General features: G+C 42.2%; 1 protein-coding gene across 2 annotated transcripts in view; it reads right to left on the minus strand.

Annotated features, from left to right (window-relative positions):
• DOCK11 (dedicator of cytokinesis 11) overlaps nucleotides 1–12,373 on the minus strand; it is a 1,108,606-nt gene that overhangs the window by 834,164 nt on the left and 262,069 nt on the right. For both annotated transcript variants that reach the window (XM_069212535.1, XM_069212533.1), the window contains exons 8-9: nucleotides 9,396–9,573; nucleotides 7,734–7,813 (exon numbers count right to left, since the gene is read on the minus strand). In XM_069212535.1, the coding sequence (XP_069068636.1) occupies nucleotides 7,734–7,813; nucleotides 9,396–9,573 (258 nt within the window). The remainder of the gene's footprint in view (nucleotides 1–7,733; nucleotides 7,814–9,395; nucleotides 9,574–12,373) is intronic.

A 12,373-nucleotide genomic window follows, 5' to 3' on the forward strand; every position in this document is an offset into this window, starting at 1 on the left:
GTGTGTTTTCGGTGGGACGTTTGGAGGGAATTTGAGAAATTCTATGCAATAACCATGCTGGATAATTGCTAGGACCCAAGTGTCTGTTGTTATTTCCTCCCAATGTTTGTAAAATTTGGTTAGTCTCCCCCCCACAGATGTTATGTGTTGGGGATGTGTGACTTGGAAGTCACTGCTTGTTTTGAGGAGTTTTGGGACTTTGGAACTTTCCTCTATTCTTTTGGAATTGTCCCCCTCTATATTGTCCCCGAAAAACTTCCCCGCTGATACTGGCTCTGGTAAGTGGGTCTTGTTTGTGAGGTTGTGGGTTCTGTGCTTTGTCCTCGAAACCCCCCTCTAAACTGTGTTTTTCGAAATGTGCCTCTGCCCTGTGGGGAGTAGAGTGCGCCCATGGCTTTGGCCGTGTCAGTGTCTTTTTTAAGTTTTTCGATCGCAGTGTCCACCTCCGGCCCAAACAACTGCTGTCCGTTGAATGGCATATTCAGCACAGCTTGCTGTATTTCTGGTTTAAATCCTGATGTACGCAGCCATGCATGTCTCCTTATTGTTACTGCTGTGTTGACAGTTCTAGCAGCTGTGTCTGCAGCATCCATTGCTGACCGTATCTGATTGTTGGAGATACTCTGTCCTTCTTCTACTACCTGCTGCGCTCTCTTTTGGAACTCTTTGGGCAAATGTTCTATAAAGTGTTGCATTTCGTCCCAATGGGCCCTATCTTATCTGGCCAACAAAGCCTGTGAATTGGCAATTCGCCACTGGTTTGCTGCCTGTGCCGCCACCCTTTTGCCTGCTGCGTCAAATTTTCTACTTTCTTTATCTGGAGGTGGTGCATCTCCTGAAGTATGTGAGTTCGCTCTTTTGTGCGCTGCCCCTACTACAACTGAGTCTGGTGTTAGCTGTTGTGTGATGTACACGGGGTCTGTTGGTGGCGGTTTATATTTTTTCTCCACTCTTGGAGTAATGGCCCTTCCTTTTACAGGCTCTTCAAACACTTGTTTGGAGTGTTTTAGCATTCCGGGTAGCATAGGAAGACTTTGATACTGGCTGTGTGTGGACGACAGTGTGTTAAAAAGAAAGTCGTCTTCAATGGGCTCAGCATGCAGGCTGACATTATGAAATGCCGCTGCTCTCGACACCACCTGTGCGTAGGCTGTACTATCCTCTGGTGGCGACGGTCTAGCTGGATAACATTCAGGACTATTATCTGACACTGGTGCGTCATAAAGGTCCCATGCGTCAGGGTCATCTTGACTCATTCCTGTATGAGTTGGGGATTGCATCATTGGTGGAGTGGCTACCGGTGATGGTTGCGGAGAGCATTGTGGAGATGGTGGCGGGGTTACTTGTTTAGCCACCTTTGCCTGTGGCTGCTTGTCTTTTTCCTGAAAGGCAAGTTTGCGTTTCATTTTAATCGGAGGGAGAGTACTGATCTTCCCTGTTTCTTTTTAGATATGGAGCCTTCTTTGTGTATAGTCTGGCTTTATTGTTTCCAATTCGTGTCCAAATCTATGTGTCTTCATTTGTGTGGACAGTCCTTGTTCCTCTGTGTAGGAACTTGTTTTCGGTTCCGAGGCCGGATGTTTCGGTATCGAAACCATTTTCGACTGCTTTTTTCTGTTCCGACAAAACCTTCTTTACTTTCGGCGTTGTGGTTACTCGGTGCCGACCCATTTCGATGCCGCTATCTCGGTGCCGAACCTGCTCGGAGCCACTATCTCGAGCCCGAGATTGCTGTGTGGCGGTATCTCGACCGGAGTCGGATGACTTTGCCCCCAGCGTGCCCTTTTTCGGTGCCGATGATCGGTCACCTATTTTCCGGGTTAAGCCATGGCCTGTTGGCGGTGGCGTCCCCTGGGCTTTAGTGGTTTTTTCGTGAGTTTTGTGAGTTTTGTGTTTCGACGTCTTACTCACGGTTTTTGGCGTTTCTTCGGGATCAATCGCATCCGAGTCCGATTCCTGGATGGAGAATATTTCTTCCTCCTCCTCGAAACGCTCTTGTCCTGTCGGCGCCGACGCCATTTTGCAGTCTCCTTGCTCTTCGGTCTCTTAGTGTCTTCCTGGACCGAAACGCTCAACAGGCTTCACAAGTATCTTCCTTGTGTTCCGGCGACAAACACAAGTTACAGACCAGATGCTGATCTGTATATGGATACTTGTTATGGCATTTTGGGCAGAAACGGAATGGGGTCCGTTCCATCAGCCTTGAAGAGACACGTGGCCGGGCCGACCAGGCCCCGACGGGGGATCGAAAAAAAAACAAAGGGCCACCGGAGCTCTTCAAAAGTCGGTGTCGATCTGTTGTAACTAACCCGATACCAAACGCAAACAATACCGACGATTTTTCCGAGATTCTAACTAACTTTCCGACCCGAAACACGGAGCGAAAAGGAACACGTCCGAACCCGATGGCGGAAAAAAAACAATCTAAGATGGAGTCGACGCCCATGCGCAATGGAGCCGAAATGGGAGGAGTCCCTCGGTCTTGTGACTCGAAAAGACTTCTTCGAAGAAAAACAACTTGTAACACTCCGAGCCCAACACCAGATGGCGGGATGTGCACAGCATGTGTATCTGCAGCTACACATGCCATCGAACATATATATATACATACATTAAGGAAGGTCTAGAATTTGTCATTAGTTTAAATGGCAAGTGGCGTTAGCACTTCGAAAACTGCTTTGCCAGTCGGAAATTGCAGGTTTGGAGCCATGGTTTGCTTTGTCAAACTAGTGGTGGCACAATAAGTGCTGCAGTCCATGAGGAACACTTTTACTTACAGGTCCTGGGAACCCCTGACACTATACACTAGGAACTTATAAGTAAGTTAACTTATGCCAGTTGTGGATGAGCCAATCAAACTATACCTTTTAAGTGTCAGAACACTGGCACTGAGGCCAGTTTAGTAGGCCTCTGTGCCTTCTCAAAAGATGAAAAAACTATCAACATTTGTGTTGGAAATGGCTTTTTTTCCTGGGTTATCTCATACTTTTCGCTTTCCTCCTCCTCTTTTTCTGACCACATTTTGTGTTGGCTTTAGGACTCTGAGAACTTAACCACTTCTAACCAGTGTTAAAGTGCATGTGCTCTCTTCTCTAAACATGGTAAAATTGGTGTATACAAAATTGGCATATTTAACTTACTTCTAATTCCTTTGTAAAGTGGTATACCATATACCCAGGGCCTGTAAGTTAAATGCTACTAGTGGACCTGCAGCACTGATTGTGCCACCCATTCACATAGCCCTGTAAACGTGTCTCAGGCCTGCCCCTGCAGAGCCTTTGTGTGCAGTTTCACTGCCATTTCGACTTGGCATTTACAGCTATTTGCCAAGCCTCAAGCTTCTCCTTAATTACATATAAGTCACCCATAAGGTGGGCCCTATGTAGAGGGTAGGGTGCTATGTAAGAAAAAGGCAGGACATGTACTTTTAAGTTTTACATGTCCTGATAGTGGCAAACAGCCTATTTCGTTTTTCACTACTGTGAGGCCTGCTCCTCTCATAGAATAGCATTGGCAATTCTTTAATATACTTTTAAGCTGTAATTCCTAATTACGTCTGGCCTGAGTGACAGCTACATTTGTGCATTCTCTCCAGACACCCACAATACAGGTCACTCAACTGCATCTGCATTCATCTGCATATTGATGGGTCTTCCTGGGCTGGAAGGATGGATGGGGAGCTCACTCTTACACTTCAAGAAAGAAGTGCCTGTCTCCCCACAAAGGGCTGATTACCCCCTATTGATAGTCTGTAGTCAGGGCTGGGTTGAAAGGGGGACCTGCACACTTCAGAAGGGTCCTTGGAAGTCATTCCCCACATTAAAGTCACTCTTTAATGTCAGTATGGGGCTCTGACCCACTGAAATAAGTACATTACTGTACCTGGAAGAAACTGCTGTGGAGTAAAGGCTTCTGTGCTGAAGGATTACCATCTAGCTGTGCCTGACCATTCTGAGGAAAAGCTTTCCTGCCTGACTGAGCTGTCCTGCTGCATGCTGACCTTTACCCTACTAGAAGACTGAAGAATTAAAAACAACCCCAGAGCGACTCCAAGGTGTTGTGGCTTGCCCCTTGTTCTCCACAAGGTCTCAGGACTATCAAAGACCTAGTTTCCTACACTGCTCCTATCACCCCGGTAGTGCAGAGCCATCCTGCAAGGCAGGCACCCTATTGCCAGAGCGTATTTTTGACAAAGCAAGTGTACCGTTGGCTTGCAGCCCCTTACGCTGTCTGCCAAGAGTGTCTCCCTGGTGTGGTTCGCTAGAAGAGCACCGCTCCTCGACACAGGCGCCTGCGGAGACATCAGACCAGCGTGGGTCCCCCCTTCAGTTGCCAGGACAACCTCCGCACACCGGGCTCACCTTATTCAATAAATACTGGGCCGCTGATAGATTGCATCACACCCCCACTGAGCCTTGGAGCCGTGTGATTCCCCATCCAGTAGCTATGAGCATCCATGCAGGTACGGTGGGCATGAGGACCATGTTGTTCTGCAAACATACTCTCTTCTCAACCTAGGAAGTCCCCACCTCCTGTCAGCGTTTTCACCACTGCACTTTAAGATTCTGTGAAACTACTAACAGCCAGCCACTCTACAAAGAGGAGAATGGCTGAGTGTGATATCTTAACTGTACTAAAAGAGGCATACTAGCCCTCCAGGTTCCAAATACAACACATACGCTGGAAATGCTTGAAGCACTGTTTTTACTTTTGCAATTAACTTGATAAAAGTGACATCTTAGAACATATTGATTGGATTTTTGTTGTTTTTGTCTTAACGTGCCTCAGGTAAACATCCTGTTTTTCTAAATCAGTGTGGAGTCTTTTGTGGTGTTTTACTGTGCTTATGTGTGTGTTGCACACATACTTTACACATTGCCTCTTAGAATAAGCCTGCCTTCTCTGCATCAAGCTACCAGAGGGTGAGGACAGGTTAATTTAAAGTGTGTATCTGACTTATCCTGACTAGAATTGCGGTCCGTACTTGGAAGGGGGTACCTCTGTCAGCTAGAGACCCCATTTCTAACAGTTAGTCCAAAAGTTTGTGGGTGAACATGCAAAAAGAGGCATTTCCTTACAGGATCCTAAAAAGTAAGGTAGATTTGCTGAGCTCCAAGAATTTCAACTCCCCGAGTCAAGAGAGATTTTTTGGGATATGCAGGCTGATTTAATGTCCACTCAGGAGGCCCCTCTGTGCCACACAGACAAAACACATAATTCTCCAGTCATTCACCTCCACAGCATGGACCACACACAGAAGAGTAGGATAAGGAAATTAAGTGATGAACAGTGCTAAGATTCAGATTAGAGCGATTACAATAACCAATACTCACTTCAGGAGACTCTCCTGCTTGCCTTTCTACAGACCTTAGCTAATTTTACTTCTAGCAGCATGCTGGTGGTTTGAGATTTTAACTGCCATGCAACAGACTTGGAATAGGTAACTACAAACATCTCAGGGAGGAATGGTGATCTTTGGTTATGAGAAGTATGGAAAGTATGCACCTCAGATTCCCAGGATTATACTTTCTACTCTTATTGCTGATGTTTGCATTTGAGGATCAAATAGCTATTAGTAGCTATTAGTAAGCACAGCACTGTTACCACGCTACAACTTCGATCTCCTGTTACTTTTGCCCAGTGATCCACCGGGAAAGGAAATGGAGGCCTTAATAAACTTCACTCCAATGCCCATTTCTTAAAGAAGTGATTAGTTATTTCCAGGAATATATCTGACTTAATGAAGGGGAGAAGTTCCCCAGACTGTAGTCTGAATTGATTTTAAGAAGGTAATTAGATGAAAATTTATGGTATCAATGTCTAACCTACAGCGACATCAGAGTTTTGAGACTCACAGATTAGAGGAAGAACTTTATGGTCAGGACCTACAGTATAAACACAAGAGACTACTTATGTATTGGAAACAAATAACATGGGTTAGCAGCCAACTGCAATGCATGGCTACCAAACAAGTGAAATTAACTCTGATCTGACTCAATCGAAAGTTTAACAAACACGGTAATAGGGCTTGTAAACAGCCTGTACACAAGGGTAAGGTATATGAAAAAATCTAAAAGGAATATTCCTTTCAGCAGCTATGCGATTACTAAAGGAAGAAAAAAGGAGATGAGTTTTTTAGGTTTTATAGAGCACTTTATACCACTCCTTCCAGTTCACTAATGGAACACACCAACTATCTATTGGAAGCACAGCTGACACATATTTCTTACCAACAAAGAGAGGACTTAGTTTTACAATATCAGAGGCTGAGTTGCCCAGATCATTAATTTCCAGACCCTTTTTAGAGGGAGCCTTTCCTCACTTTCTGCCATTACTGATAACCCTACCCACTTCTCTTGTGAGACCTGGCAGAGTTATTACTTTCATGTTTGAAGGAGACATTTAACTCATGCCCAAGGTGGGGAAGTATCCTTAGTATTGTATCTCATATAAGTCAAATGCCTTCATCAATGGCCAAATCATTTTGTAAAATCATAATCCATTTCTCTTTATCTCATTTTGATATATTTAGTTAATAAATTGTAAATACTGTTTACGAATTTGGTTTGGCCTTTTTTTCTTTATACTGTAATGAATAACTTGTTTTTTTAATTATTGAGCACTGCACCATGCTCTGGCCAGACTACTATAGGGCCAAAGAAGGATACTAAAAGGAGAGTTTCAGCTTGCCTCTGTATCGTCGTTCTGACAACTGTGTTCAACTATAACCTATAGACAAATTCCCGACACTTTCCCATCTTACACTACCTGGGACATTTTTTATAATAAGGATAATTTCGTTTTTGAACTACCTTGTAGGACTCTCTTGTGAAAGCTTGCTAAAAGAGACTGCCAAGAGAGGACTTGATATGTCACTCAGAATCCACTGGGAGAGTTGCTCCAGTCCAGATTTACTTAGAGAGGGGCATGTGTTGTCTGTAGAAAAGGAAATGTAGCCCAAGACAAAATACTACAAACTAAGGGTTATACACTGATTTAGAGAGGTTAGAACACATATCTTGGGAATCAGGTGATCAAGAGCAACGACATGCTTGTAATTTCTCATTAGAAGTAGCTGAAGAACAGCAATTAAGAAAACAGACATAGTGGTAATCTGACATGCTTTGACACTCAGGGCCTGATTCGCAAAGGTAAACGTATACTTTTGTGTAAGATTACCATTGTTTGTTATTCACAAAATAATTTTACTAGTATTATCTTTACAACTGCGAAGTCCCCAGGCATAAAAAGATAGTACACTCACTCTGTAGGTGAATACACAACAGCCCTTCAAGGGGAGCCCTTAAAGCCCCACAGAGGCAGATGTAGACTCAGACTACACCAAGCCTTGTGAGGCCCTCAGGGACCCCAAAAAAGAATGCACAGAAATACACAGCAGCTTTCCAGACACCAGCTCTTTATTTACATGATGTACTCTCTTCAGTACATGCTTTTTTAACCATTGGACGAGCAGCCTTTTTCTGGGCTAAGTGCACCCAGAGTAGGTGTGCATGAGTGCAAATTGCAAACCATGCACCCTTTTCCCATTCAGGGGGTTGAAGTGAGAAATCTAGGACCAATGCGCCTTATAATCGAAACAGAGATGTATTGCGATGTTACACTTCCCGTGAATGTCACAGTCACTGCATTAAGTTATTTTTTATTTAAAGCCAGTGCTTCTTCAGTTGATGATACAATTGTGCATTTAAATAGGTTGCTCATGGGCATAATACCTTCACAAGCTCAGGATGCATGCTTCTTTCCAGACTTTCCATGATGCTTTCTGACTTTCCTTGGCTGCTTGTTTCGTCATCTGTAGAATCATGAAAAGCAGACGTTAAAAAATACTAGCTAAACAAGTGTAATTATGTTTTAGGGCATTTGCTGTTAGAAGCAAGGGACATTTCAAGAGGCGGGCTGTGTAACTTATAAGTGGGTGGAGCTTTTATTTCTGCTAGAAAGGTAGTGCACAGATGAAATAAGAAAGTGTCTGAGAAGCTACGCAGTCTTTTAACAAAAAATAAGGAAATCAAATATATACAGACCGTAATACCTAAATCATAACCTCTATTTTGTTCATTTATTTAAAAAAAAAAAGCAAATTAACTTTAGTAAACTAATGGAAACTGTTGTTCATAATAATGTAGTGCTATAGGCATAATAAAACTAAAGAGGAAGAATAAGAAGTGAAACCTACTGAGGAATAGGGGAAGATCAGCAAGGGAGGGAACAAATTGAAGGGGGCGATACCAAAGTCAGCCCTGGAATTTTTTTTCAAACCAGTCCCACACTTCCGAAACGATGACTATAATGGCCCCACAGGGGATTTTCGTGCTTGGCAAAGGTAGACCAGCCAGCTCTGAAGGCAACCAGGAACATGCCAGAGAGGATGATTGGCCAGTTCGGCCCTAAACAATTTATTTTGTTGGTGTGCAACTATTCCCTGTATGCTCATTTGCACAAAAAGTAAAACGAATAAATATGAGAGGGTGATGACCTTAGCTATAAACCAGAAACTACAACATCATCATGTCAATAAAGTAAACACGTCAAAGAGAACACACTGATCTCAATTACACACTACATCCCATGTTGCTTACGACGTCTAAAAAATGACTAATGAAGAACCTAACCAAAAGCAATGTAAGCACAAACTTGACAGTGCAATGGCAAAGCACGAAAACCTGCTCAAGCTATGTCTAAACTAGAATTACCAGATTTTAGTCTCTCTGTTATGCTTCCTATGTGTACCTTAACAAAAATTATTGTTAACGTGCTCTCCATTTAACTGATCCCTCCTAGCAAAACCTACAAATGGAGGAATCAATGTTCCTCCAAAAATAAAATTCCTGCAATAAATTTGGGTTTTGTCCTTATGGGTTAGATGTTTTCTCTGCTAGCTGTTTGAATTTAGAGCAAGTGAGATATATCAGTTTGAGACCTTGTGCAGTTATTTCCTTAAGGAGAGGTAAAGCAATGGGTTAAAGGGTACCCTTTTGTTTTGTGCATAATAACTACAAAACACCGCCAAAATTGCCCTTTTCCGTATACAGAAAGCACTTCAGCACTCCAATTGCTATGTTGGCTACACCTACAGCTCTGAAAATCACAGCACATTTCCTGACCACAGGCACAAATAAACGAATTTGATCTTTCCTCAAATTGGCAGCAAGCAACTTGTTGACAAAGGCACAAGTTTCAAATCATAGAATTGGCTGCTAATTGTATGCTTAACTGAGGGTGATATTTGTTTGTTTCCAGTTGCAGACATTTGTCATTATGGCTGTTTTGCTAATTTAAACGGATATTTTTAACATACCACAACTTTCTTTAAGTGCAGTACATGCAGTGCGTGTTAATGGACATGTATTAATATTTCATTGTGCAAGGTTAACCTTGAGCTGCTTCCACTGTGTCCTTCTTCTCTTGCATCAGGCTGTCTGTATTGATCTGTATGATCTTTTTCAGCGTGGCCAGCCACTCCTCCATTTCCTGTTCATTCTCAGCTGCCAGATAATGGCTGTACTTTTCTAACATCTTGAGTTCAAATGCATTGCGTCGCATCTTGGGACACTGAGTGGAGACAGAGAAAGGACTGTTTTGGTGCACAACAGTTCACTCAGGCTATTCAATGTTATAAATAATTTGTTTCTGCATATGCCAGGGAATTATCGCTTGCCAGAAGTGCTGTAATTCCAAACAACAAAGTTAATTTTATACTTACTCTTTAGCCATCATGAGCACAATGAGTGCAGATTAAGGAACATAGAGACTGACTGATTGTCAATGTGGTAAGATAATATGTTTTTCAAAGAGGATATTGGACAAGATTATCGTTGAATAAGGGGCGGAAAGGTTGGTATAAACAGACGTATCAGTACTTTATCACCATTGATTACACTTGCGAACTTCAGGAAACAATTTCATACTTCTTAATAGTTCAGAATTTCGCTTAATTGTAAAGGCAAAATAAAATACTTTCACAATAATTTGCTCTGTATAAATTTTTTCACTGAGTAACGGATCCTGGAGTCCAATGTACAAAAGAAGTTGAATTTAGAGCATTGCATTCTGGGAGCGTGTCCAGCTGGAGTCCAAGATTGCTGCGTTTCGTGGGAGATCATGAACAGTGCAATGATCGTCGTACCACAATGGTGTAATTGTGACTCAGCTGTGTGAAATTCGGTCCCCATTGATGCAGACCACAGTTTCTGGCTGGCCTTGTCGTTTCTGCTACCTTTGGCCAATACATCCTAAACATGAAGAAAGCAAGAGCATTCACAAATGCCCACTCTCTTTGTGGGTATCAAAGAAAGTCAGGTTAGCACTGAAACTCTGGAGAGACCTATTCAATGAGGCTTAAGCAGAGCATCAGAACGTCAGAGGGAAAGTTCCAGCTCCTTGAAGGATATGGGGTAACGTAGCAGCACTAACTTTAGGACCTGGGGCACGGCTGTCACCAGGTGAGTGGCCAGTTAGGAAAGATTAAACATCAAAAAAGTTGCAACGTTATAGTTATTCACGAAATCCCCCATATTTTTAACAATAAATTCAAACTAAATGTATGTATCTACATTTACTTCTGCTGGGACTAACAATATTTTGCAGGACGTACAAAACAGCACAATTAAAGCCCATGCATAATGATATGAGAACTTACTGTGCTCTACAATTCAGAATATCAGTTATGCTTCCTTGTGACTCATTGACCCAAAATTTCGGCTTGCCTGAGCTCTATTTGCCTAGTATAGCATCTCAGCTTGATCTAATTTTGTGATCATCATGTCCATCTTACATTTCATTGTAGCTACATTAGTTTCTGACCTTTGGACTATTTTAAGTCAAGACTAGAGGCTACCATTATGCAGAAAGTCTCTTTATTGCCACTCCAAAGTAGCTCTTTACAAGAAAGCAAGAAATTATTTTAAAAAATCCAACAGACATCAGCTTCCAAGTACTGTAGCCCTTCTTTTTTATGTTGTGCCTGTTCTTTGAGTGTAATTAACTAATGTGGTTGTATGAGGGGTCAACAGTTCTAATTTTTAGAACAACGTTTTAGGCACATAGGTGCTGGAAGTGGGGATATCTTTAAAGTTTGTGTCTATCCTGTCACATTTGCTGTGCCTTCAAAGACAGCGGTTAAATGCCAGACTATGTCTTGGGACAAATTGCTGATTTAAATTTTAACAGGGAGATTGGTGTTTATTTTTCTTTGTCTGACTGCAAATTGAGAGGATTTGGTAAAGTGAACTGTGTGAATTATCTGACAATCTTGCTGGCATACATGGAGTATGAAAAGAAAAGATTTAAAATGTCTATTTTCCTGACACACAACATTTGAATAGCTGTAAATGAACTGTACACATATTGCAGAATGTATCACCAGTTAAAGACGCACAAATGAAGCACTTTTTGTAGTTCTGAAACAATAAAATAAAAACACTTTACTTGGCGATGTGCAAACGATAAATGTTTGCTGAAACCCCACACAATATTTTGTTTGTGCCCTATATGTTTTACAAGTACAATTGCACGTCTGTGAGAGCAAGGAATACACATTATAATTATCAGGACAATTTATTGATAAGGTATGTGCACCCATAAGAGTTAGAAAGTCATTTGAGCACAAGAGTATCCTTGTTAGAAGACCTGGGTCTTCTTATAATTCACAATGTTTATAATGTTGCCACGCAGAATGCTGGAAGTTTTGGGTTTTCTAAGAGACACTTTGGAAGTTACCCCGAGTCTTCCATTGAAGAAGGTGAAAATGATAAAATCTGAGATTCATTGTCTGTTGAACAAAGAGCAGTTCTCGTTGAAAATGCTGGCTTGGGTTCTAGGTCTGTTATTATTACCCATTCAAGCTGTTTTTCAAGGTTCCCTACATTACAAAGTATAAAGGCAGATCATCTTTGGAAAGGAGAATGATACAGAGACTTAGGGCCACATTTACAAAGCCCCTAGCACTCCAGTTCTATGGTTCTGCATTCAGCACCACACACAGAAAGACCAAAAGGCCATGAATAAATGTTTATGTTTATGATGATTTGCTACTTCTACATGTGCCAAATCACCATTGTAGATTGTTTATGGCAGTAAGGGACACTCTACGGTGCAAGGGTGCCAGCGCAGGGGAAAACACAGGGCTGCGCTGTATTTTAGAAAATACGGATCATCCCTGTGTTTCTCAAGTGACGCAGCGCTGCAAATTTTGGCGAGCACCGCTTTTTAGTACACCTGGTCCTAGGTGCCTTTGACTGCAAAAGCAAGAGAATAATTAGTTGAGCAATTAGATGATTTACAGATATGGAATGGGTGCAATACTTTTTGGGTAAGACCAAAGTATGTTATCAAATCAGATGCCAGCCAGTTG

Source organism: Pleurodeles waltl, chromosome 2_1 (assembly GCF_031143425.1).
Source record: "Pleurodeles waltl isolate 20211129_DDA chromosome 2_1, aPleWal1.hap1.20221129, whole genome shotgun sequence".
Lineage (NCBI taxonomy): Eukaryota > Metazoa > Chordata > Amphibia > Caudata > Salamandridae > Pleurodeles > Pleurodeles waltl.